Raw genomic sequence first — 24,842 nt, 5'->3', positions numbered from 1 at the left:
TCTCCCTCCAGGGGTTAACAGGAACAGTGGCAGTGTTGGAGGCCTGCTTGTGGGGCTCACAGCTCTCCTCCACGTGAGGCTGCTCTCCTCACTTCCTCCTCCGGTTACACAGGCTGTCTCAGCGTGCCTGCACGCGAGTGTGCACGTGCCCTTAAAGGGACAGTACAAACGTCCTGTATGCCAAGAACTAACGGCTGCAATGGGGCTCAAATGTGACCAAGTGTCCCAAAAAGTCCAATACCAAGCTCAAAGTGACTGTGTCACCTGCCCTGTTAACCCCTGGAGGGAGAGTCAGCACGAGAGTCACGGTGCAGCAGGAATCACATCTCTGCAAAGACATCAGCAGCAGCCGGAAGACTCTTTGTTGCATTGCCTGTATTTGCCTTGCTGCTTGTAAGTAGGGCTCTGATTTTTCATATCTGGATGACCAGCGGTGTTCTCATTTGTCCAAACCATTTATGGCATAGTTCTTTTTATTTAATAAATAGTTTTTATAGTCACTAGGAGTCTCTATGTTATATGTGCAGTGTGTGTATTAGTGTAGACCTGTTTTAACTCTACAGTGTTGCACTATGATCTGTGTCTGTTTGTGTTTTTTCCCCTATATGGCCTGTCAAGCAAGTGTGCTGATCCCCTGAGGAGTACAGGATTATCCAATGAACTTTTGGCGCCAGGTTTTTCTTTGTTTTCACTGACCCTCAATAGATATGATAAAACACATTTGGGAAAAGAATTAAAGGGACTAACTGCGAAGATAATTCAGTAGCTTCAGACAACTAAAAGTAATATGGTGAGATGTATGTCACCTTTCACCAATTAATTGTATAGTGTTTATGGCTACGTGTGGACACAATGGCTCTTAAAGACGTGTGGAGAGGATATTGTTATCACGCATATTGATGAACATTTGTATTTATTTGCACTTGGTAACCATGACGGTGATGAATAGCAGCACCCTGCGGGTCACTCCTCAAATACACACGTAATGAGTCCCACTGCCTCACAACACAGCGCGCGAAACCACATCTAAGTGACAGCACGCGTTGACAGCCACCGGTGCGCGAGACCATGCCAAATGACCGCGCGCGCCCGTGTGCGAGAAACCGGCAGAAGAATCCACAGAGGGAGGAGGGGAGGAGTCCAGCTAAGGCTCCTCCAACTACACTGGACATAGGCGTTTTTTTTCTTTCTTGTACTGACAGTGTGGATGGACCTATCTGCATAGGCTCGTCATCTATAGTGACAGAGAAACGAAGTTTGGGGCCAACCAAGTAGTCGGGCTCCTAACAGCACGGCACTTCTCAGACAGGCGTTCCTGCATTCTGAGATCGATCTGTACGCCAAGAGAAATTAACTCCTCGAGGTCCTTACGGAGGTCCTGGCCGGCTAGCTCATCCCTTAAGTGCTCCGATAGTCCCTGCCAAAAGGCCTGTACTTGAGCTTCATTATGCCAGCTGGTCTCGGCCGCAAGGGTGTGAAACTGAATGGCGTATTGGCCTACCGTGCGAGTTCCCTGGCGAATCCGCAGGAGGGAAGCTGATGCTGAAGATACTCATCCTGGAGCATCAAATGAAGTGTCCAATTGTTGTTTTATTTTTATTTATTTTTTTAAGGATGTTGGGTCATCTTAATGGGAGGTAAGCCAGCCAATCAGGAAGGATATGCTTCCCTCCCTTTAAGAGGACGTCACCAAAAACAAAATGGCTGCCATCACATGGTACTCCAAACAATCTGATTGTGAGGCGTCACATGGTACACCCCCAATCCGATTGGCTGGTGAAACGTGACCAGACCCATTTTTTTTTTCCTTAAAAGTATGTGACATCATCTTAAAGGGAGGGACGTTACATCCTATAAAACAAAATGGCTGCCATCACATGGTACTCCAACCAATCGGATTGGTGGTGTACCATGGGATGCCTCACATGGTACATCTCACAATCTGATTGGTTCCTTTTGGGATTGGTTGGGGAAGGGCGTCCGCCTTCACGTTCTTGGACCCTGGTTGATTCATTACAGTGTTAGGGACTGTCTTTATACATGTATATCTTCTCTCTAGCTTCTTCTGGGAGTATTACACCCATTATATACCTATTGCTGCTAGCGAGTTCATGCTAACTGGGGCCTATTTCTCTGCCCACTCTCTTAAAGAGCATCTATGGCTTAGTGTGTTTGTTCCTAGTAGAAAAGAATTAATAAAATTGAAACGAGAAAAAAAATTAGGACCACCGCGCTTGTCTTGACACCAATCGATGGGCACCCTCGATGTACAGGAGTTTTTTTCTGGTCAGTGAAAATAGTAACCGGGTTTTCAGTACCCTCCAGCAAATGTTTCCATTCTTCCAACGCCATCTTTATGGCTAAGAGTTCACGGTTGCCTACATCAGTGCGTTCGGCTGGTGATTTTCTTTTTTTGGAGTAGAATGCACAGGGGTGCTACTTGTTTTTTGAGTTTTTCCTCTGGGATAGTATGGCTCCTGCCCCGACATCCGATGCATCCACCTTTAGGGTAAAGCAGGATCTGGATGAACTGGAGCTGAAACTAAAGCCTTTTTTCAGTGTCTCATATTCCTTCACTGCCTCAGCAGACCATTGCAATGGATCTGCTCCTTCCATCGTTAATGTGGTGACAGGAGTCAAGATGGACGACAAGTTCTGGATAAACCTTCGGTAGTAATTTGCTAATCCAAGAAACTGCTGAACAGTCTTAAGGCTGAGAGGACTAGGCCACTCCAGAAAAGCTTTGGCTTTCGATGGATCCATGGCTAATCCAGTAGCCGAAATTATGTATCCCAGGATTGAGGTACTAGACTGATGATGGAATTGGCATTTTTCCAGCTTTGCAAATGGTTCTCCCGCAATCTTTTAAGGACCTGCATCACATGGCCTGGATGTTCCTGTGCTGATCTTGAGAAGATCAGTATGTAGTCCAGGTATACAATGACATATCGGTCGAGGAGATCCCTAAATACCTCATTTACAAAGTTCTGAAATACAGCCAGAGCGTTAGAGTGCAAATGACATGACCAGATACTCGTAGTGCCCATCACGAGTGTTAAAGGCCGTCCTCCACTCGTCACCCTGACAAATTCTCACCAAATTATAAACCCCGCGTAAATCCAGTTTAGTAAAAATAGAGGCCCCTTGCAATCTGTCAAAAAGTTCAGAAATTAATGGTAGAGGATACTGATTCTTTACCGTGATCTTGTTGAGTCCTCGGTAATCCATGCACTGCCGCAGTGATCCATCTTTCTTCTTTTTTTTACGAAGAAAAATCCCGCACCCGCAGGGGATGAGGACTTTCGGATGAATCCCCTCTGTAGGTTCTCTTGATTGTACTCCTTCATGGCCCGATTCTCTGCAGGTGAAAGTGGATATGAGCAGTCAAAAGACCAACTCTTTGGACTGGGCCTTATCGAATACATCCCGAAAGGTGGAGTAGATATTAGGTAGATCTGGATACACCTTGATCGGTAAGGAAATTTCTGACAGCCTCTGTGAAGGTATGGAACAGTTCTTTAAACAGCGAGGATTCCAATGGACTAGACGAGACTCCGTCCAATCCACCAGAGGGTTATGCGGCTGGAGCCATGGTAACCCCAGAATGACGTTGACAGTGAATAATGTCCAATTGAATCATCTCTGTCTCCAACTGTATGTAAGGAAGCCACACCTCGGTTTACTGCTTACCTTGCCTTACAGACCTGTGCAGTCCTGGAACACTCCCCATGATATATTCTGCAGCTGTGCAAGCTATTACTGCAGCCCCAGCTTGGGTTCAGTCATTAGAGCAATGCTATCACACGCCCCTTTTGCTATAAGTTCGCTGACCTTTAAATACAGCTTTACCACAATGCTTCTCTGCCGAGCATAATCCTTTGTGGATGTTACATGTGTTTTGCCACAAGCCCTAGGCTTGTTATCTCTCATTACATTTCCATGTTCCTGTCCCATGTTCCTAGTACATGTTCCTAGTTCCTGGTTCCTGTGCTGAAGCGGTGGATCTTCAGATCCCTGTTTCCTGAGGCCTGCTGCCCTTCCATAGCAGAGGCCTGTCTACTGGTTTCTGGGGCCTGCTGCTCTCTCTCCATTGCAGAGGCCTTGTTCCTGTGCTGATGCGGAGGACCTCCTGTGTTTACTTCAGCTCCCAGTTTCCTGAGGCCTTCTGTCTTTCCATAGCAGAGGCCTGTCTACTGGTTCCTGGGGCCTGCTGCTCTCTCTCCATTGCAGAGGCCATGTCCTGGTTCCTGTGCTGAAGCGGAGGACCTCCAGTTTTTACTTCCCTGTTTCCTTTCCCTTAGCAGAGGCCGGCCTACTAGTCCTGAGGTCTGTAGCTCTGTCTCTCCTTGCACAGGCTCGTTCTGGACTCTTGCGCTGAAGCACTGGTTTACCAGTGCTGTCTGGCGGTGTGCCCACTCCGGTCTGCCTATCCCTTCCGGAGACCGGTACCATGGGCCATGGTCGCCACACGCGCAGTAGCCGCTCCCGCCCTGCCGCTTCTACGCTGAAGCGGAACCGACTTGACTACCTGTTGCCGAACCTCTGCCTGGATAGCGTTCTCCCTGATGTCTCCAATCCTGACCCTGGCTCGTCCACTGACTACGCTGCTCTCTCCAGTCCCGACCCTGCTATGAACGACTACGAACTTCGCAATCCGGACCAGCCTGCGCGGTCTAAGGTCGGTGATTATACAACCCCACCTCAGCCCCGTGGTTTGTGGCGAGCACAACCGTGACACTGTAGCAGAGTCGTTTCCAAGGAAAGGAACTCTGGCTGTAGAGGTCTGCCTCCAATCCCACGAGAGATTTTTCTGTGTACCAACAGGATATTATGTCTCTCCGCAAATCTCTGGTCGATGAAGCTGCCGCCTGACCTGGAGTCCAGGAATGCCCATGCCGTGACTGGGAAGGATTTCCCGGTTAATTTGATTGACAGCAGCAACCTAGTAGGAAGACTAGAGGGAGAAGAATATGCTGTTCCCAGCGTGATTCTCCCTTGTCTCACTGGGATTTGGCACCTCCTATGTTTTTGGGACAAAGGAGAGGCTGATGTCCACGATTCCGCAATACTTTCAGACCGGACCTGCGTCTGCGCTGCTTCACGTTGTCCGATAGCTTGTTACCACCGAGCTGCTTCTTCAGATTCTGGGGAATTGTCGGTAATGGAAGCTGCAGAGTGAGCATGAAAAGAACAAGTACCTCCTACGCTGGGCTTTCTCGGCTTTCCTCTCCTGTAGCCGCTGATTCATGCGGATGCATAGAGCGATGAGTGTCACGGGAGACCAGGTTGTTCAACACCTTTTTATAACCGGGATCATTTGATTGAGCAAAACAAGATGGTAAAATAAATGATCATTTATTTCTCGTAAAAGACAGACACATGAAGTAACACAATTCAAGGTCAACACACTTACTGGGAATGGGGCTAACGAATAAATCCGTTTCCGGAACAAAATTCCGTAAGATCACCTTTTCAGAGCACTTTCCAATGACCGGTAGCTACTCGCAAAAGTCCTGGTATTGTTTTCGGCATGCAATGCCAGCCGTGACCGCTACGTTCTAAAAAGCTGGACTTAGAAACTATTTTGACTTGAAAATCCTTGAAGCCGGCTCACGTCTATTCAGTTCTGTGCATCTTTAAATTTGCCACTGTTGATTTGGCGCTTGGAATCTGCGCTTCTGATTGGCTGCACGCTCTCTTAAGGCTTTCAGGCTCTCATCCACTAACCTGTACAGCCTATCAGAGCATGGGAATTCTCCTGCCAACCAATCACCGATTTGCCAGTATTGTAAAGCTGGGCAGGCATATTTTCTCAGGTTGTTAAGGGGCATGCGCCAACCTGGCACCTCTGCCTCTTTGCATACCTAGCCCACACGCTGCCCAGGCTCCACAGAGTCTGGGTTCTGGCAAATGGTTGCCGGATAGCCTTGTGTTAGCCCAGGATGTGCGTACTCAGACAGAACTGCAGTACCCCTCCTGTTCTAACACTGAGTCTTTCGAACATGGACCCCGTAGAGGCACCAAGCTTGGTTGCCATCTGGGCTGTCCGGAATCCATGACTAAGGCCTCGGCCATGTTACGTGCTTGCTGGCGGAAGCGCGCTGAGGCGCGCTCCCGCTCAGCACTGAGCCCCTACAGCCGCAATTAGAGCGGCTTTAGTAGGGGCTCACCTGCGCTTCCGCGCGCTTGCGGAAGCGCAGGTCTTGGGGGAATTTAAAATTCCCCCGCTTGCCGGCGAGACAGGCCGGTCACGTGAGCGGTTCGCCCAATGAGGGCGAACCAGCTCCGTGACGTCACTGGCCCGCCCCCGGCCAGTGACGCGCCAGCCCCCGGACCGCCCCCTGACGGCTGCTGAGAGCGCTTGCGGTAAGCAACCGCAAGGCCAGGGAAAGCACCCGTTTTCCCTGCGCCTCAGCGCGCCTCAGCACGCCAGCAGGGACCGTGGACTCGGCCTTAGAAATCTCTCAGTTCATTTACAGGTTACCAATATACACATTAAACTATAACCATGTAATAAAATATATTGTGTCCGTTTTCTGTGGGCTAAAAGTTATGAGTTCCTATTCTGGTGTCAGGGATGGAGTGAGTGTATATATTCCCTAAATTCACTAGTCTCATTCTTGGCACACATGAGAAAATAACTTTGGAAGTTTTAGACACTCTAAAACCTGCTCAGCTTTATAACCTAGCAGGAGCAGCCCCTGAACCACTACACTAGGTTCAGTGTACCTTGGTATGTATGTGGGTATCTCTGCTATACTGGGGAACCACTGCTACACTATAGACTGCATGTATTGCTGTAGATATAGTTTAACCCCGTCATACCCATTTACCTTATCTGGATGATGCTGCAGCAGGGATCCTGGCGGTGAGTCGTAATAGTGCTGTCAGAGTTTGGCGGAGCAATGTGCTTGGCTGGATCCGAGATTCTCAATCAATTCCCGGATCCAACTTTTGGGGTATCCCATAACTCTGGAACCCGATGCATAGACACATTCTGCAAAGACTTTCTCCGACAAACCCACCCTGAAACTTACAGCCTAGAATTCTCCCGATCCCAGCACCCCAGTAAAGGCAAAAGTCACATAAATCTTTATTGTCGCAAAATTAGTATACAGTTGCAGTAATACATTTTCAACACCTTGGTCCCAGAGCTGACTCTCTAAGACCCAAACACACGGGTCAGGGTTAACCAAGTAGGCTTGACCTTTATTGATGAGCCTGGTTAACCCCTTCGCCGTCACAATGAGATCTTCTAAATCTGCAGGACATTCCAGCGCAGCGAGTTAGTCCTTGAGACACTCATCAAGGCCTTGCCAGAATACCGCTACCAGTGCTTCATCATTCCATCCGGTCTCTGCAGTGAGAGTCCGGAAATCAAGTGCATAGCAGGCCACCGATCGACTACCTTTTAGATATATGCAGGAGAGACGAGGCAGAGATTGCCTCGCGTCCTAGAGTGTTGAAGACCCTTCAGAGCTCCCGTGTGATGAGAGATGTTATACATGAGATCCGGTCTTTGCTCCCAGATGGGTGATGCCCACGACAAGGCCTCAGGCACCAGAAACATAGATTGTAAGCTCCACGTGGCAGGGACCTGTGCCTGCAAAATGTCTCTGTAAAGTGCTACGTAAAACTAGCAGCGCTATACACGAACATGCTATTATTATTATTATTATTATTAATCATTTAGTAAGGACATGATAAATGTGATGAACACTGAGACACAAAACGAGAAGGGGTAAGTTCAAATTGAATAAAACATTGGTTTAGAGATCCACGACAGGCGAGGGGGTCTCCGCCATAGGGATTCGCTGTTGGGGACTCATGGTTCTGAGGCTGCGGATGTAGAACTACGCTCAGCCGATTTTTGGAGCAAGGATCGCTGAGCATATCAAGGTTGGTGAACCAATCGAAAGAGAGGCTGTAAGATTGCAGGTGATTTGTCTAATTGAATAGCCAATCCGAGGAAAGGCTGCACGGCTGAAATAGATGATCACAGATCAGACCACTGGGTCGTCACTGGGCGGAGTGCTGATGAGGCCTCAGCTGTTCCAATGATAGAATTAGCACAAGGACAGATCCTGACATATCAGGGATGAGCCTGCTCCAGATCCTCACACTTTCATTTGATTTAAATGTACTGTGCTTTATTTTGTGCTTTTTTTTTTTTTTAGTATTTTTTTTTTGCCCCATTCGTTGTTCTTGTGGCAATCCATGCCCAGAGAGGAGAAGGTTTCCATAGTGGGAAGATGGAGGTATGCAGGAGAGTTTTAGGAGAGGACAGACTGTGGAAACGTTGCCGAAGGAAAATCTGCCAGATTTATCAACAGCCTGAATGTGAGAGGAGAAGGAAAGAGAGGAGTCAAATATTACACCAAGGCAGCGTGCTTGGGAATTATATGAATAGTATTTGTGACTGACAATATATGGCACAAAATGGAACAATTGAGTTTAGTTTATGTGGGTCTTATGGCAGAAGATTACATGGGCATTGTAGTCACTGCATCACTTAGATTGTAAGCTCTCCAGGGCAGGGATTTCCATTCCTATTGTCTGATTTTGTTGTTTGCACTTATTGTATTATAATTCCCTGTACTGTATTGTTTCTGCTGTAAAGCGCTGAGTTCACTGTGGGCATTTTATAAATAAATGGAAAGGGAATATGTATCTAGAGGCGCCTAGGTGAATAATAAATGATTAAAAAGGATATAAAAACCAAGCCTGTTGGACGATCAGGAAATGGCTCCTCTGGGTGTGCTTACAAGAAAAATAGCACGGGGGCGTGTCTGACGTCATCCAGGACAGTCGGGTAAAAGCTGAGCTCCAGAGACCCTCCTGAATAACCGCAGATTTAAACCCTTTTACCCCGGGCAAAAACCCCGAAAAAAAACCTGACGACCCTCTAAAACCAGAGGGATGGCTAATAAGGGGAAAAATCCCCCGACTCAGGGAGTGGGGAAGTTCTTCTCTCCTGCAAAACAGCCTGCTGAGACGGGGAATAGAAGGCAAGATGGCCCCCAGGCTTCGGGCCCACTAGGCAAACAAGGCCTCTCAGACTCAGCAAGCCCTACCGAGACCCCCTCTTCCCCGGACGGGGGGATCACAAAGGCATACCTAGAGGAACTCCATGCCAAGCTCCAACGGTCACTACAGGCCAATATAAAAGACGCAGTGGCGGAAATTAGGCATGATATCCAGGGGCTACAGGAACGCACTACCACACTGGAGACCAGACTGGACGAGGCTTTACACCACCAATCAGAGGCCGATGATGAGATCATACGCCTGGGCCAAGTAGTAAATATACTAAGAGACGGATTGGAGGACCAGGAAAACAGGGATCGCCGCCAGAACCTGCGGATCCGCGGCATCCCTGAGGCAGTGCTACCCACGCATCTGCGAGCATACCTGAAGGACTTCTTCCTCTCCATATGCCCAGACCTTGATCCCCGGGATTTGGAAATGGATAGGGCACACAGAGCCTTTGGCCCGCGCTCCGAGGACCCCAACCGTCGACGGGACGTGATCGTGCGGCTCCACAGCTACTCCACCAAAGATAAACTAATAGGAGCTAGCAGGGGGAGAGACACGATCGCGTTCCGAAGCGACCCGCTTCAGGTCTATAACGACCTTTCCAAGCTTACAGTGGATCGACGCAAAGTACTACGTCCCCTAACACTACTCCTTCGCGAGAAAGAAATAAATTACAGATGGGGGTTCCCTTTTAAATTGATTATTCCCCACAAGGGCAAATTTCTCACCATCCGGCACCCTGAGGATATGGTGCACTTAGCAAAAGCCCTGGGCCTTCCCGTGGACTCCCTCCAACCTGCCCACCCAGCTGGTAACCGAGACCAGGACAAAGAGGACCAGCCTGTGAGAGCCTCGGAGCGAATTGCCGAGCAAAGGCAATCCCGTGACAGATGAGGATAGACTCACCAGCAAATCAATATCCCGCCCGGTTCCACGCCATTGTCAGCCCCGAAACTCCTCCAAAATGGCGTCGGACGCGACCTCACCATCCCACGTGGAAGAAGTCCGGGCCGGAACCGCGGGGGGCCCTCTTCCTCCCCGGTTCCAGAGAACCTGCCAGGGGCTATCGGAGGGCGGACGCCATGCAGCCGACTTCGGATTTTCACAGCTGCCCCCGGTGACCATCGCGGTGAACGCCACAGCCTGCTCCGAATTTCCCCCAAAATGGCATCCGAAGCGAGCTTGCCGGTCCACGAGGATTCCCTGGCTGAGCTGCGCATCTCCCTCCACAAAATGGCGCCCAATGGCGACGTCCCCGCCCGCGGAACACCATGAAGTCTGCCGGCGCGCCACAGCCGATGTCAGCTGACAGCGCGACTCACATCCGGCGCAGATGGAGACCCCGCCGGAACCCGGAAGCCATTCCCATCCGCGGAGCGTCACGAGGCCAACGGACGAGCCACACAGGACGTAAGCAAGATGCGCGACCCACACCCGGCGCCGACGGAGGCCTCGCCTGGACCTGGCGGCGATACCTGGACCGGAGCGCCGGGGCCCCCGAGTGACATCCAGCTGACACCACATCATACTCCCAGCTCGGGGCTGCCTGGCGCATCCCCCCCCCTCGGCCGATGGGCCCTCCCTGGGCATTTTTTTATCCTCGACGGACCCCCTCCCTGGAGGAGAGCCGCCAGCACAAGACTACACAGCCCCGCACTCCCAGGGACAGGGTCTGTAAAACTGTGAAACACACATATATTCCCCTCTGAGTCTCTCCCCACCACCCCTAAATTCAGCAGAGCTCCCCCTTCACTACCCTACAGTTGTGTTAGTCCCCACTAGAAGGATTATCAGGTTTAGCCACTGACCCCTTCCCTCAAGCTCCCAAGACCCCTCCCCCCCTTGTTCTCTTTATTTAACATTAGCGTTATAGAAGTTCCCCCACCTTGATTTTGCTTCAGTGCCCCATGAAAGGGTTTTGTTGTTGCTGTTGCGACCGTTACTGTTATCGCACTGAATGGAGCACATGTTATCACCCTCGCTTCATCTACAGGCTGAGACAAATTGTTGCTTATGCGGAGATGTCTCCCCCCCCTTTCCTCCCCCTTTCCCCCCCCCTTCCACCCCCTTTTCCCCCCCCTTCCACGCCCCCCCCTTTTCATCCCCCCCTCTCTCCCCCCCCATTAGGGTCGACCTTCTTTTCTTCTTCTCCTACCCGCTGTTACTGTCCCAGCGGTTCTTCACCCAACCCTCCCCCTCTTCCCCCCCCCAACCTTCCCTCTCTACCCCCCTCTCCCCCCCCATTTTGGCTGCTTGTCTATAAGCTCTTCTCCAACGACAACACACACGCCGATTCCCCGACAGAGCAGGCAACCCCTGTCACTAACACTCCCTCTCAAGCCTCCCCCCCCCAACCCGGAGGGGACCCCACACTTGGCCCAACGAAAACTTAAGACAAAATGTCTCAACAAAAAGCGCTAAAAATTGTTTCCCTAAATGTTAAGGGCCTGCATAACAACAAGAAGAGACGCCTGGCTCTCCAGGAACTAAAGAAGTCGGGGGGCGATGTGGTTTTCCTCCAGGAGACTCACTTCACATCTCAGGAGCCGCCTAAAACATTTCAGCAAGCGTATCCGTTGAGCTACTTCTCATCGTTTAGTAGCAAACGAAGAGGGGTTGCCATTCTGATTCGTAAGGGCATCCCATTTAATCTAACAAAAATCCAGGCCGATCCAGAGGGTAGATTTATTGTGGTATACGGCTCACTTTCAGGCTCAGCAATCGCCCTTATTAACCTATATGCCCCAAACGAGAACCAGACAGAATTCTTAAAAAAAGTTCTGGAAGAAATTGACCCACAGTACCTATCCTCGCTACTTATCGCGGGGGACCTAAACATGGCTCTTAACCCAAGAGAAGACAAATCGAGCCTCCCAGGACGACAACATTCTACTCAGTCACAAAGACTGGGGAAAAAATTTAAAGACATTATGGGGGACTTTTCTCTTCTAGACATTTGGAGAACACAACATCAGGGGCAAAGAGATTACACCTTTTACTCGGCACCTCACCAGACCTACTCCCGTATTGATTACTTTCTTGCTACCAAGAACATCCTAGAAGCCACCACACACACAGATATCGGCCCAATCACATGGTCAGATCACACTCCCATCACCATGACCCTGTCCATTCCATTTGTGAAAGCGATTTCCTATTGCTGGAGACTTAATGACTCCCTACTGAATCACTCTGGGACAGTTCTGGACCTCAAAAAATCCCTTAGGGAATACTTTCGAATAAATGCAGGGTCCGTCTCATCTCCAGCAACCCTATGGGAAGCCCATAAGGCGTTAATCCGAGGAAACCTCATCTCGATTGCCTCCCACCGGAAAAAAGCTAAACTCAAACTAACCAAGGAGCTTACTGACAAAATAATCAGCTTAGAGCAGCAGCACAAACTTAACCCATCCCGGAGAATTTATAAACAGCTGACAACTGCTAGAAGCGAGTTAAAAATTATTCAATTGGATAACGTAGAAAAAGCTCTCAAATGGACGGGTCAGAGGTATTATGATAAAGGGAACAAGGCCGATAGACTTCTCGCTAGCAAGTTAAGAGGTATACAAAAGAGATCGCAAATAACGGCGATCCGGAACGGTTCTGGTGAGCTTTTATATAATGAAAAAAAAATAGCAGAGGAATTTACCAAATTTTATACCAAACTATATAACCTAAGGGCCAACTCTGCTAACCCAGGCTTAAAGGACCTGTCAGCAGCCACTGACTACCTAGCAGATTGCGATCTTCCCTCACTAACAGAGGAGGAAAATCTTATCTTGAACGCCACAACTACAGCTGAAGAATTAGAAATGGCGATTAAGGCTTCAAAAATTTCCACAGCGCCGGGCCCTGATGGTTTTACTAATGCCTACTATAAGAAATTTCTCCCCATCCTGTCCACCCATCTATTAAGCTTGTTCAACTCATTCTTAGAAGGGTGTCCCATCCCGTCTTCAATGTCGTCCGCCAATCTGGCTATAATACTCAAAGAAGGGAAGGACCCCACCCAATGCGGAAGCTTTAGACCAATCTCACTGTTGAACAATGACCTAAAATTATATAGTAAAATTTTGGCGAACAGACTTAATCCTATCCTCCCGAGACTAATACATAGGGATCAGGTCGGGTTTGTCCTGGGCCGCCAGGCCTCAGACAATACCCGTAAAATCATTAACCTAGTTGACCATGCCCACCTCTCTGGAGCTAAGGCGATGCTCTTGAGTTTAGACGCGGAGAAGGCATTTGACAGAATTGACTGGCTATTCTTAGAACACACACTGACAAAATTTGGGTTCAAAGATTCGTTCATGAAGGGGGTTCAGGCACTATACCAAAACCCGTCAGCCTCAGTAAGACTTTCAGGTGGAGGCCCCGAACGATTCCAAATTCGCAATGGAACCCGGCAGGGTTGCCCCCTCTCCCCTCTCCTTTTCGCCCTCACGATCGAACCACTGGCGACTAGGATAAGACAAAACCCGAATATTCAGGGTCTCTCCCTCGATCAGGAACAATACAAAATTTCCCTTTTCGCTGATGATATCATCCTAACTCTGACTAAGCCCCTAACTTCCCTCCCTAACCTTCAGATGGAACTAACGGAATTTGGTAAGGTATCAGGATATAAAATAAACAGCGACAAATCAGAGGCCCTAAATCTTAGCCTAACAGACCCTGTGGTAAAACTCCTTAAACTAAATTTTAGCTATAGGTGGTGCCCTTCGCACATTAAGTATCTGGGAGTTAATGTGTCACGGCACTACCGGGACCTATACCGGGATAACTACCCAAAGTTATGGGTCAAGATCAAAAAGGATCTAGATCAGTGGGAAGGTTACCAGATCTCGTGGTTCGGGAGAATGATCTCCGCAAAAATGAATATACTCCCAAGAATGTTATACTTTTTTCAGACACTCCCGATCCACGTTCCGGCCACTGACCTAAAATACATACAAAACAGACTGCTCCACTTCATTTGACAGGGCAAGAGGCCCAGAGTAGCCAGATCGGTCCTGATGGCCGTGAGATCTAGAGGGGGGCTGGGGGTACCAGATTTATATAAATACTACTTAGCTGCCCAGCTCAAGCAGGTAGTAATGTGGAACTCAGACCCGACCCGATGTTGCTGGGTAAAAATAGAGACTCAATATGCCAAGATGCCTTCTTTGCAAGCCTACCTCTGGAGCCTGGACAGAGGAGAAGGGCAAAAATATAATCTTGCACTGCAGGCCTCACGATTCACGTGGGATGTCTGGAATAGATGCAAACTCAAGTATGATCTCTCCTCAACTAGCTCTCAACTGACCCCTCTTTAATAATCCGGATCTAAACTGTTCGTCCAATTCAACACACGGGGTATAGAGGCGATTGCTGATCTTCTGAGCCTAGGGAAGCTCCTGACCTATCAAGAACTGAGGACTAAATATAAAATTCGAGAATTGGACATATTCAAATATCTACAAATTAGAAACTTTGTGCGGACCACCTGTCCTCTTCCAGAATACCCCACTCTCACTACGTTCGAGCACCTCTGTGAGGTTAAGACTCACCAGAAAGGTTTAATATCGGATATATACAATGCACTAGAGCACTCAACGACTCCCAAACAGCATGACTACATGCTTAAATGGTCGGCTGATCTGAGTATGCATATAGAAAGAGAGACCTGGGAAGAAATCTGGCAGGCAGCCTCAGAAACTTCCCTATGTACTACAATCAAGGAAAATATTTACAAGATCATGTTTGGCTGGTATCTTACCCCAGCACGATTAAACCAGATCTACCCTCTGGCATCAGACCAATGTTGGAGAGGCTGTGGTAATAGAGGGGACATGGTCCACATCTGGTGGTCCTGTCCAGAAATTGTGAAATACTGGACCAAGGTCCAAATTTTGATAAAAGAGGTCACTGACCTAGAAATACCTATTGAACCACTGACCTACCTGTTGGCTGCGCCAATGCCGGACATTGTCCGGCCCACCAGGAAATTAATCTCCTTCATCCTTACCGCGGCCAGATGCTGCATTGCGGCCTCCTGGAGGAAAACGACCACGCCAGCTCTGAGTACGATTAAAAACAGAATCAGTGATGTGATGACTATGGAGCGGCTGACCGCCATTGTTAAGCAAAAAGTCCCAGCCTTTGAGGCTATCTGGGAGCCCTGGCACCTCCTTACTAGAGTTGCCCAACCAGCCATAGCGAGTCGGAGGCCCGCCTCCTCCCCGTAAGGACTAAAAAACGATCCGAAACAGAGAAACTACATCAGCCAAATGGGTCACCCACCCCTCCCACCTACCTTTCACCCCCCTCTCCCTCTCTCTCCCCTTCCTTCCCCATACCCCCCCCCTCTCCTCGCCTACCTTCCTCCAAGGCATCCCCCCCCTTCCTCTTTTTTTTTCTTATCTAGCAGCTCCGGTTGCCACTCTACTCCCCCCCCAGGAAAAGTTGTTCCAAAAACAAAAAATATATATTTTTAGGCTATGATATCTGTAATGATTGATGTACTGTATAAATGCCTAATAAAAACATTGGGGAAAAAAAAAAAAAAAAAATAGCACAGCACATAGCGTAATACTGTATGGTAAAGGGACAAACAACACTTAAGACAAACAACATATAACAGATATGGATCAGCTGAGAGATCAGATAGGTGTAAAATTTAAGATAAAAACATTTAATAACACAATTCATATAACATACAGAGAAATATAAAATGAATATGGACAATAAAAAATTGGTATAAGCACACTATAGCACCGGTGGAATCGGATGTAATGCCCACTCACCAGATGGATGATAAGGGCAAGCGGTGGATATATTTGAGAGTATCCCCTCTCTGTGATGGTAGCTGCTAACTGCTCCTGGGCGTCTCCGTGAAGGTGTGCACGCCAGCCGGCGTGTGGGCAGATGGTCTCACTCAGCACACTGGAGAAAACGTACAGCTATTCCAGATCGGCAGCAGCAGATTCGACACAATGTCGCGAACGGCCAGCTAGTTGACTGTCAGCAAGCGCTGATTCGTCTTGTTGTCGTGGAGGGGAAATCACCAACCAGATGATGCAGAAGTGCTTAATTCGCCACCCTACGCATTTCGAAAGCTAACCGCTTTCTTCCTCAGGGGTATATGATAATAAAGTCCATGAAGGTCCTTTAAATAGAGCGTCCATAATTAATTAATTAAATATTTTTCACCTGCAGACTTGTGCACATGCGCATATGGGCAGACTGGACAGATCGTGATCATGCTGTGTGTTCAAACACATGCGCATTAAATAGTCCATGCCAATATTAGTCGTGCTGCTGGGGTCTGATAGCTCAGCTGGTTTACAAACAAGACATACAAAGAACTGATACACAATAACCTTATTAAAACAACAATGATGATAATGTGAAAGTGTGATTGCTAGAGTGTTGTTATATGGCCTTATATATATATGACCACAAGAAAGTGTGATATAAACTACTGATGTGTGTATATACTATAATGTTAAACAAGTGTATAGTGCATGCAATCATAAATTTACATGAATAAACTATATGTTTGAACTAATGTATAAACTATTGTGAAATAAATACTATGCTATTTTATTTATGGGCAGCTGGGAACAACAACATATATGGTCCGTCTGTCCATATGGTGCAAGTTTGGTGCTCTGGTGGTGCTACATCGACGATATTATTTTTATTTGGTCTGGCACATTATTACAGTTACAAGAATTTAAAATATATATGAATAATTTCAACAATAATCTTAAATTTACATTTGTCACTAGCCCCACTAAAATAGAATACCTAGATTTGGAAATATCAGTTATAAATAATTGTATTCATACTAGTACATATTTCAAACCTGTACAATCAAATAATTATCTTCATGCACAAAGTCACCATAACCCTTCATGGGTTAAAAATATACCAAAGGGTCAATTTATTAGATTAAAAAGAAATAGCTCACACATAGATACGTTCAACATTCAAGCAGAGGATCTTAAAAATAAATTCATAGAAAGGAAGTATTCCCCACAAGATTTAGATAAGATAAGATTTAGATAATGTAATCATTGAAGTTGCAGCGATGGACAGAACCAATCTTTTGAAATATAAAATGAAAAATACCAACAGAACAGCCAATTTGGCTATTATAACCCAGTTTAACCAAATGGCACCTAATATACGTAAGATTTTCAAAAAAACACTGGCCGATATTACAAAAAGGAATTAGAAGGCATATTATCAGAACATCCACAAATTATATTCACCAAAGCCCCTAATATAGGACAAAAATTGGCTCCAAGCTGTCCATCGCTTGCAAGGGATCTTGTCAGGTCTTCGGGGAAAACCACCAAAGTCATTAGGGGCCACTGGATTTTCATGGGCCACAGTTTTAAAACCCTGGGTGAAGAGAACATTTTGTTAATTAAGTATTGGTAAAGTAAATTCTTCAGTGTTTTGGATTTGTAATTTGCATTCAGTAATTTGATTTACAGATTGAAAACATCTGTTCTGTCTTTTTTGTTTGTTTGTTAGAGAACGGCCTGAATGAGGAACAAAAATCCAGAAGCTGGTTGACTCATCGCAGCCCAAAAGTGCAAAAAAACAATGATTCCTGCCACATTTTAGACATGTACAAGGAACCAATGCCACTTGATCGTGAATTTACAGACCTTGTACAGCACACAGCAGAGACAGACTCTAAATATGTGTCCACGAAAAGGTATGCAAGAGATTTAAGAAGAAGCCGCGGTGCTCAGCCTATTCTCTGTTGTGAGTGTGGCAAAAGCTTTTCACTGGACAGGGACCTGCTCACACACATTTGTGTCCCCACAAGAGAGCAAACCTTTACATGTACAGATGGTGAGAGCAGTTTCTCAATGAAGAGGAAACTCCTTTCACAACAAAAGATTCAGACCGTGGAGAATCCTTTTACTTGTACAGTGTGCGGGAAACGGTTAAGTACTAAAAGGATCCTCCTTAATCACCAGAAGATTCATACAGGAGAGAAAGCATTCCCATGTACAATCTGTGGTAAAAGCTTTTCTCAGAAAAATACCCTCCTCGCCCATGGGCGGGTTCACACAGGGGAGAAACCATTCCCATGTACTGAGTGTGGGAAACAATTCACTATTCAGAACAACCTCCTCATACACCAAAGGATTCATACAGGGGAGAAACCATTCCCATGTACAGAGTGTGGGAAACAATTCAGAACTAAGAGCAGCCTTCTCACACACCAGAAGATTCATACAGGGGAGAAACCATTCACATGTACGGAGTGTGGGAAACAATTCAGAACTAAGAGCAGCCTTCTCGCACACCAGACGATTCATACAGGGGAGAAACCATTCACATGTACAGTGTGTGGGAAACAATTCAAAACTAAGAGCAGCCTTCTCTCACACCAAATGATTCATACAGAGGAGAAACCATTCACATGTACAGAGTGTGGAAAAAGCTTTTCTCAGAAGAATTACCTTTACACACATAAGAGGAGGATTCATACAGGGGAGAAACCATTCCCATGTACAGACTGTGGGAAACAATTCAGTATTAAGAGCAACCTCCTCATACACCAGAGGCTTCATACAGGGGAGAAACCATTCACATTCACATGTACAGAGTGTGGGAAACAATATCGTCATAAGAACAGTCTCCTCACACACCAAATGATTCATACAGGGGAGAAACAATTCACATGTACAGAGTGTGGGAAACAATTCATTTTTGAGAGCAATCTCCTCAGACACCAGATAATTCATTCAGGGGAGAAACCATTCACATGTACAGAGTGTGGGAAACCATTCAGTAGGAAGAGCAACCTCCTCAGACACCAAATGATTCATACAGGGGAGAAACCATTCAGATGTGCATAGTGTGAAGTAAGCTTTTCTCAAAAGAGCAGCCACCTCACACACCAGGATTCATACACAGGGGAACCCATTTCTATGTACATAGTGTGGGCAAATCTTTTCACAGATGATCAGCCTCCTTACACAAAAGAGGATTCATACATGAGATAAATCAAATGTTTTTTCAGAGTAGAGTTGGGCAAGCTACCGGTAACATACTGTAGTAATACTGCAGTAATACACAATTGACAGAGAGATTGTGACAGCAGTGGGTAGCAGGCCTTCATAATTAAGGTGAAGCCTGACTGGCTGCCCGTAAAAAACGTGTGTCTAGCTGAGTGTCAGCTCTTGGGTTCAGTATTGTAATACCATGTGTTTCCTTATACCCATGATCTCATTATACTGTCCCCTGCAGGGTTATATGCTAGGTGTGGTTAGGATCCCTGTTAGGAAAAACCCAGGTTTGGTGTGTCTGAGGTGGCGTGCTACCAAAGCCAACCTCCAAACTTGGATCAGATCAGCTCTTTAGGGAACATAAACTCCTGTATACGGAAAAGTCAATGATGCCCAGTCCCAACCTTGAGTAGAGACTCGCCAATTGATTGTCCCTACCACATACCAGGCCCAGATTCTGTGCTTGGCCCACAACATCCTGCTAGCTGGCCATCGGGTCACCTGCACAAAATCCAATATGACCCAGAATTTCTACTGGCCGGAGTTGTCGGTAGCAACATTCTCCTGCACCTGTGACACCTGCCAGTGAGTGGCACACAGTGATCGGGTGAATGCCCCCTGCCATTGCTACCAGTGATCAGGGAAATGTTCTCGTGGGTAGCAATTGACATAGGGGGGACCTTGATGATCTCGAGTTGGTCCGGTCGGTTGTTGACCTTGTCACATGGTACCCTGAGGCAGTAGCAATGTCCTCGATAGAGGCCTACAAGGTAGAGAGGGTATTCATTGACATATTTTGGTAGGGTAGGTTTCCCAAATGATAACCTAACCCAGGGGAGTGCAAACTTTTCCTGCTTCGCCCCCCTGTCTGCCTTCTCTGGAGCTCGTACTCCCCCTCCCCCCCCCCCTTCTACCTGGCAGCTATGATGCTCCGGGATCACGTGACGTCAGGTCACGTGATCCGCGGCATAATTTGACGCCGCATTGCCATGGAGACGTGTTACAGCATCTGAATCCTGGTAAGTATTATTGTTGCAGAGTCCTCACGCAATCCCCCGGCATTTCATTCAAATGCCTGGGGCAAGAGCGTGGGACCTCTGCAACCACCCGCGCCCCCCACCCAGACAAATCTCTTGCCCCCCTGAGAGCGCCCCCCAGTTTGCGCACCCCTGTCTTAACCGATCAGGGGATGCAGTTCATATCTGAACTTTTCCAGTTTCTCATCGTCATCCTCAGATGAACGGTTCGACAGAATTTTGTAGCAGATACTTTGGGTATTCATGGAAGCTGAAGGAGGGGACTGGGAAGCTCATTTGCAACATATCCTGTTTGCCTACAGAGAGGTGCCTTAGGAGTCGACCGTTTCTCTCAATTAAAGCTACTGTAGGGGCGCTGTTTGTGGGGATTGCTAGACCTTTTCCAGGAGGGCTAGGAAGGGGAGACTGCCATGACTGATACTTTAGTGGTGAGGAACCTGGTGAAGCTCAATTCACTTTGGTATTACCAAAATGCCTGTAGAAAAGACAAACAAACAGATTAGTGCTCTACCAGATTGTCCAGACAGTTTGAACGAAGAGAACCAGATGTGTTTTCTTCAAAGGGCTAGGTTCCTCAGCCCCTCAAGGTACTGTCAGGGAACCTACAAATGTATGCAAAAAAACAAAGACAAATAGATCTCTTTGAATAAGTAAAAGATAAATGTATTAGGCCACAAGCCCCTATCCTTACTTACACGTAAAGAATTTGCAGAGTAACATCAGAAGAATACAAGGGTAAGTTCACCACAGCAAAGAAGACTGTCCCATCAGAAATGAGTGTCCATAGAACATAACCCACATAGATACCGTTCTGGTATGGATCACATTGTGATGTTACGTTGCTCTTCCTGGTGGTACAGTAGCTTGTTCTTTTACTTGTTTTGAAGCCCACTCGCCAAAAGAAGCTTCTGGCTGTCTGGTCCGGCCCGTACCCAGTAGTCAAGCGGGTGAAGGATACCAAGTATGTGGTACCTCTAAAGGAAAATCAGACTCGGCAGCGGACCTACCCATTAATATGAAGGCATATTATGCGAGTGAACCAGCAGTGATCGGCGTTTGCAGGTGGGAGATATGGCAAGCATCACTATTCCCTGTCTCATTGAGGAAGCTTTGCAGGGAGGATCTACAGCTCATTTCTTCCTAATGGAGCAAGTGAGAGATGCTAGGGAGGTATCGTGCCTGTTTACAGACAAAGGAGACTGGACTAACCTAGCTGATTATCAGGCGATCAGCAGCCCCTCCGCCAAAATGCCTACCAGATTTCTGCTGAAGTGAGAGTATTGAGCGGAAGATTGAATAAATGCTAGCCCTAGGAGTTCATAGTTCATGGGCTTCCCAGGTACAGTAGTCTTGCTGCCTAATAAAGATGGCACCACCCTGTTCGGTGTGAATTACTGGCAGCTTAGTGCCCAGATCATTACCGTTGTCTATCCCTTGGCTTGCAAGGATGAGCTCCTGGATGATCTTGCAGGGGTCACGTATTTGTTTGCATGGATCTGAAACAAGGCTTTTGGCAGATCCGTTGACTTGGAGGCTGGGGTAAAGTTGTCATTCATCACCCTGAATGGTTTCAATCAATTTTTGGTCATACCATTTGGGATGAAGAATTCTCCTCCTACGTTCCAATGCCTGGTCAACTGATTGCTAGAAGGGATGCAGGGGTATGCCCATGCATATTTGGATGATCTGGTGGTGTTCAATGGGACCTTGGATTAGCACTTGGGGCATGTAGCGACCGCAGTGGTTATACCAGGTACTACAGAGAAATCAGGGAAAGGCAAGCTTGTTTCTGAAGTAGGGAGTCTTCGAACCATCAGGGTTTTTTAGACAAAAAGTGAATTGTACCTATCTTTGAAATAGGTGCCATGGAAGGTTTGCTTCTTTGGACTGGAAAAGCTTTTTTAGCTTGCATTCCCCCAAAAAGGAAAAGGCCTTTCTCAGGAACAAAATCCGAAAATCTTAAAAAGCCCCATCAGCCTCGGACTCCCATTAACCCAGGAGGCCAGCCCATGGGTATCGGCTTGATGGGGGGAGGTCTGACCGTAAGGGAAGCTTTGCACAGTAATTAAAGGTTAAGCCTGCTTGTTGCCACTAAATGTCAAGATGAAGACCTACAGTATGTGTAGGGTCAATATGGCCATCTAAGTGCAGCAAAATGGCTGTCAGCCCTGTTGTTATGTGACCCCTAGTTGGGTATCTCTGTGTACTGTGTCTATGATGTATTGTGTGACTCCTTGTGTGCTGTGCCAGAAATTAGGTAGCAGGCCAGACCACAATGAATCAGAGTGCGTGAGTCCAGGTGGAGTGTTACTAGAAGAAGAAACGGATACAGCCAGTGAAAGGGAGCGAGCAAGCGTTTGAGAGACAGCTTGAAAGAGAAACTGGGAAAGAGACTGCACGGAAGAAAGCAAAACAGCCAGGGAGGGCCAGAGACCACCAGGGGGAAACAGGGCTTATCACACCAGGAGAAGTTATGTATGCAGTGGGAATGATGGCTGGAATGTAAGCCATAAATCTTGTTGCGCACCTTTTATAGCAGGAGATGTGGCATTAATACCCTTAACCTAGTCAGTGGAGTAAACAGGACAGCAACCTCCAGCAACGGGTTAACGTTCATTTTAAAAGTGCCTTTTTTTTTTCTCTGTCCTCTACGTAAAATTTTGCCGATATTAAGTTGCCTATCTAAAAGTCAAAAATTGTTTTGTTTTTGGGATAACACGCGCTGTCATTGGCTGCCGGCCACACTTCTTGCTCTCGCGCTCACTCATTGGCTGACTGTGGGGCGGGTTGACATCACGGGCAGGGCCTCACAGGGCAGGTTCGGTTTGCGGAGATAAACGGCGGAAACCGGAGTGGGAGTTACGTCACGGAATCGGCTACCGACACAGCCCGGGAGACCAGCTGAGTATATCTGTCACGGCATCCCCACGCTAACACTGCGGAAACTCCACAGCATCCCCACGCCATCCCCATGTCAACACCGCGGCAATTCCACAACATCCCCATGCCAACTCCAAGGCATCCCCACGCCAACGCTGCGGCATCCTGACGCCAACATCCAGGACAAAGCAGCAATAAATATGTGTCCTCCCTTATTCTGCCTGCAGCTTCTGCATGTCGAGTAGTAAAAAGCAGGACAATGACCCCTCTAATACTCACAATACAATACAACACGTAGGACAATGACACTTCTAATTCTCACAATACAATATAATTGTAACAAGCAGGAAAATTACCCTGTAAGGGGACTTTCCCCTGTTAAGAAATGTGCCTCTAATCCAGCAGTGTGCTGGTTAATTGCACACCTGCAATCAACCAACCCCACCTGCCTAATCAGAACTCTGTCAGAAAAACCCTGTTCTGAAAGACAGACAGAGGATTCCTTAGTCTCACAATTGGGACTGACCCAGGAAGGACAGATGTCTTGAGCTGCAAAGAGACTGCAGGCTGACGGCAAGACAAAGGGGAGAAGATTTCTAAACCTGGATCCTGATATTGCTTTAGCACACAAGGAGAGCAGAGAGGAATTCCTCTATAACTACAAGAAACAGAGAAGACTTTCTAATGGGACTGTTATATATCTGTATATAGGTATATATTTGGGCTGGTAAATAGCTTAGCTAACCACCCAGTTAGAGAGGGCTGGACTACATGTTTAGATATTCTCCAAAATGGAGCAGGTTTTTCTTTGGCTTATTTTGAATGTTTTGCTGTGTTAAAGGGACAGGCGCAATAAAGCCTAATTTAAGTTTCATTTTAAACCGTCTCCATTGTGTACCTCTGCACACGTCTTTTACAGGCCCCTCTAATACTCACAAAACAATATAACTGGAACAAGCAGGACAATGAGCCCTCTAATACTCACAATACATTATAACAAGCAGGACAATGACCCCTCTATCGCTCTGAGCCCGGGGAGGTATATATATATAAATATATACACACACACACACACGGCAAAGACGTATGGGAGGCAAAGGCGACGCGTATGGGAGGCGAATGGTCTTGAGAGCCGAAGGTGAAGGCAGGTATCATTCCAGAAGTTTCAAAATTGTTGCTACTGTATATAAACAGGTGCAACAGGCATTTCTGTTACTCTCTTACGAATACTGCTAAAGTGTTATTAGAGCCTCTGTTGAAAATGTACATAGTGCTTTCAGATTCAGTGTGGTGTATTTTGTAGTAGTGCTTAGTGATTCAGTCTGTTGCATTTTTAATAGTGTTTTTTATTCACTCTGCTCATTATAGTTGTAGTCCTTTTTTAATCAAGTCTGGTGGATTCAAAATGCTTCCAAAAAAACGGAAACACATTGGACAAGTTCATCCGAAAGCAAAGACATCAAAATTACTGCGAGCCAGTGAGACAACCGAACAGCATCAGACCCGACTTCAAAAAGATACGAAAACAGCCAGTACATCAAGGGCGACAGACACCACAGAGCAGTATGTATCCCCATTTCAAAAGAAGAGGGAAAGAACCAGAAGATCACGGGCGGCAGAGACCACCGAGCAGCACGAGACCCGACTTCAAAAAGAGAGGGAAAGAGCCAGAACATCAAGGGCGGCAGAGACCACAGACCAGCATGACACCCGACTTCAAAAGAACAGGGAAGGAGCCAGAAAAGTAAGGGCGGCGGAGACCACAGAGCAGCGTGAGACCCGACTTCAAAAAGACAGGGAAAGGGCCAGAACATCAAGGGCGACAGAGACCAGAGAGCAGCATGAGACCCGACTTCAAAAAGAGAGGGAA

General features: G+C 47.1%; 1 protein-coding gene across 1 annotated transcript in view; it reads left to right on the top strand.

Moving 5' to 3' along the window:
• The window catches only part of LOC142488299 (uncharacterized), a 213,635-nt gene extending 189,161 nt beyond the window's left edge, over positions 1-24,474 (top strand). The window contains exon 14 of the mRNA XM_075588672.1: positions 17,563-24,474. Within this exon, the coding sequence (XP_075444787.1) occupies positions 17,563-18,905 (1,343 nt within the window). The 3' untranslated portion in view covers positions 18,906-24,474. The remainder of the gene's footprint in view (positions 1-17,562) is intronic.
• Positions 24,475-24,842: the final 368 nt, after the last annotated feature.

The sequence above is a fragment of the Ascaphus truei genome, chromosome 2 (genome assembly GCF_040206685.1).
Source record: "Ascaphus truei isolate aAscTru1 chromosome 2, aAscTru1.hap1, whole genome shotgun sequence".
Classification (NCBI taxonomy): domain Eukaryota; kingdom Metazoa; phylum Chordata; class Amphibia; order Anura; family Ascaphidae; genus Ascaphus; species Ascaphus truei.
The sequence above is the reverse complement of the archived record's forward strand: the minus strand, read 5'-3'. Positions and strand labels throughout refer to the sequence as shown.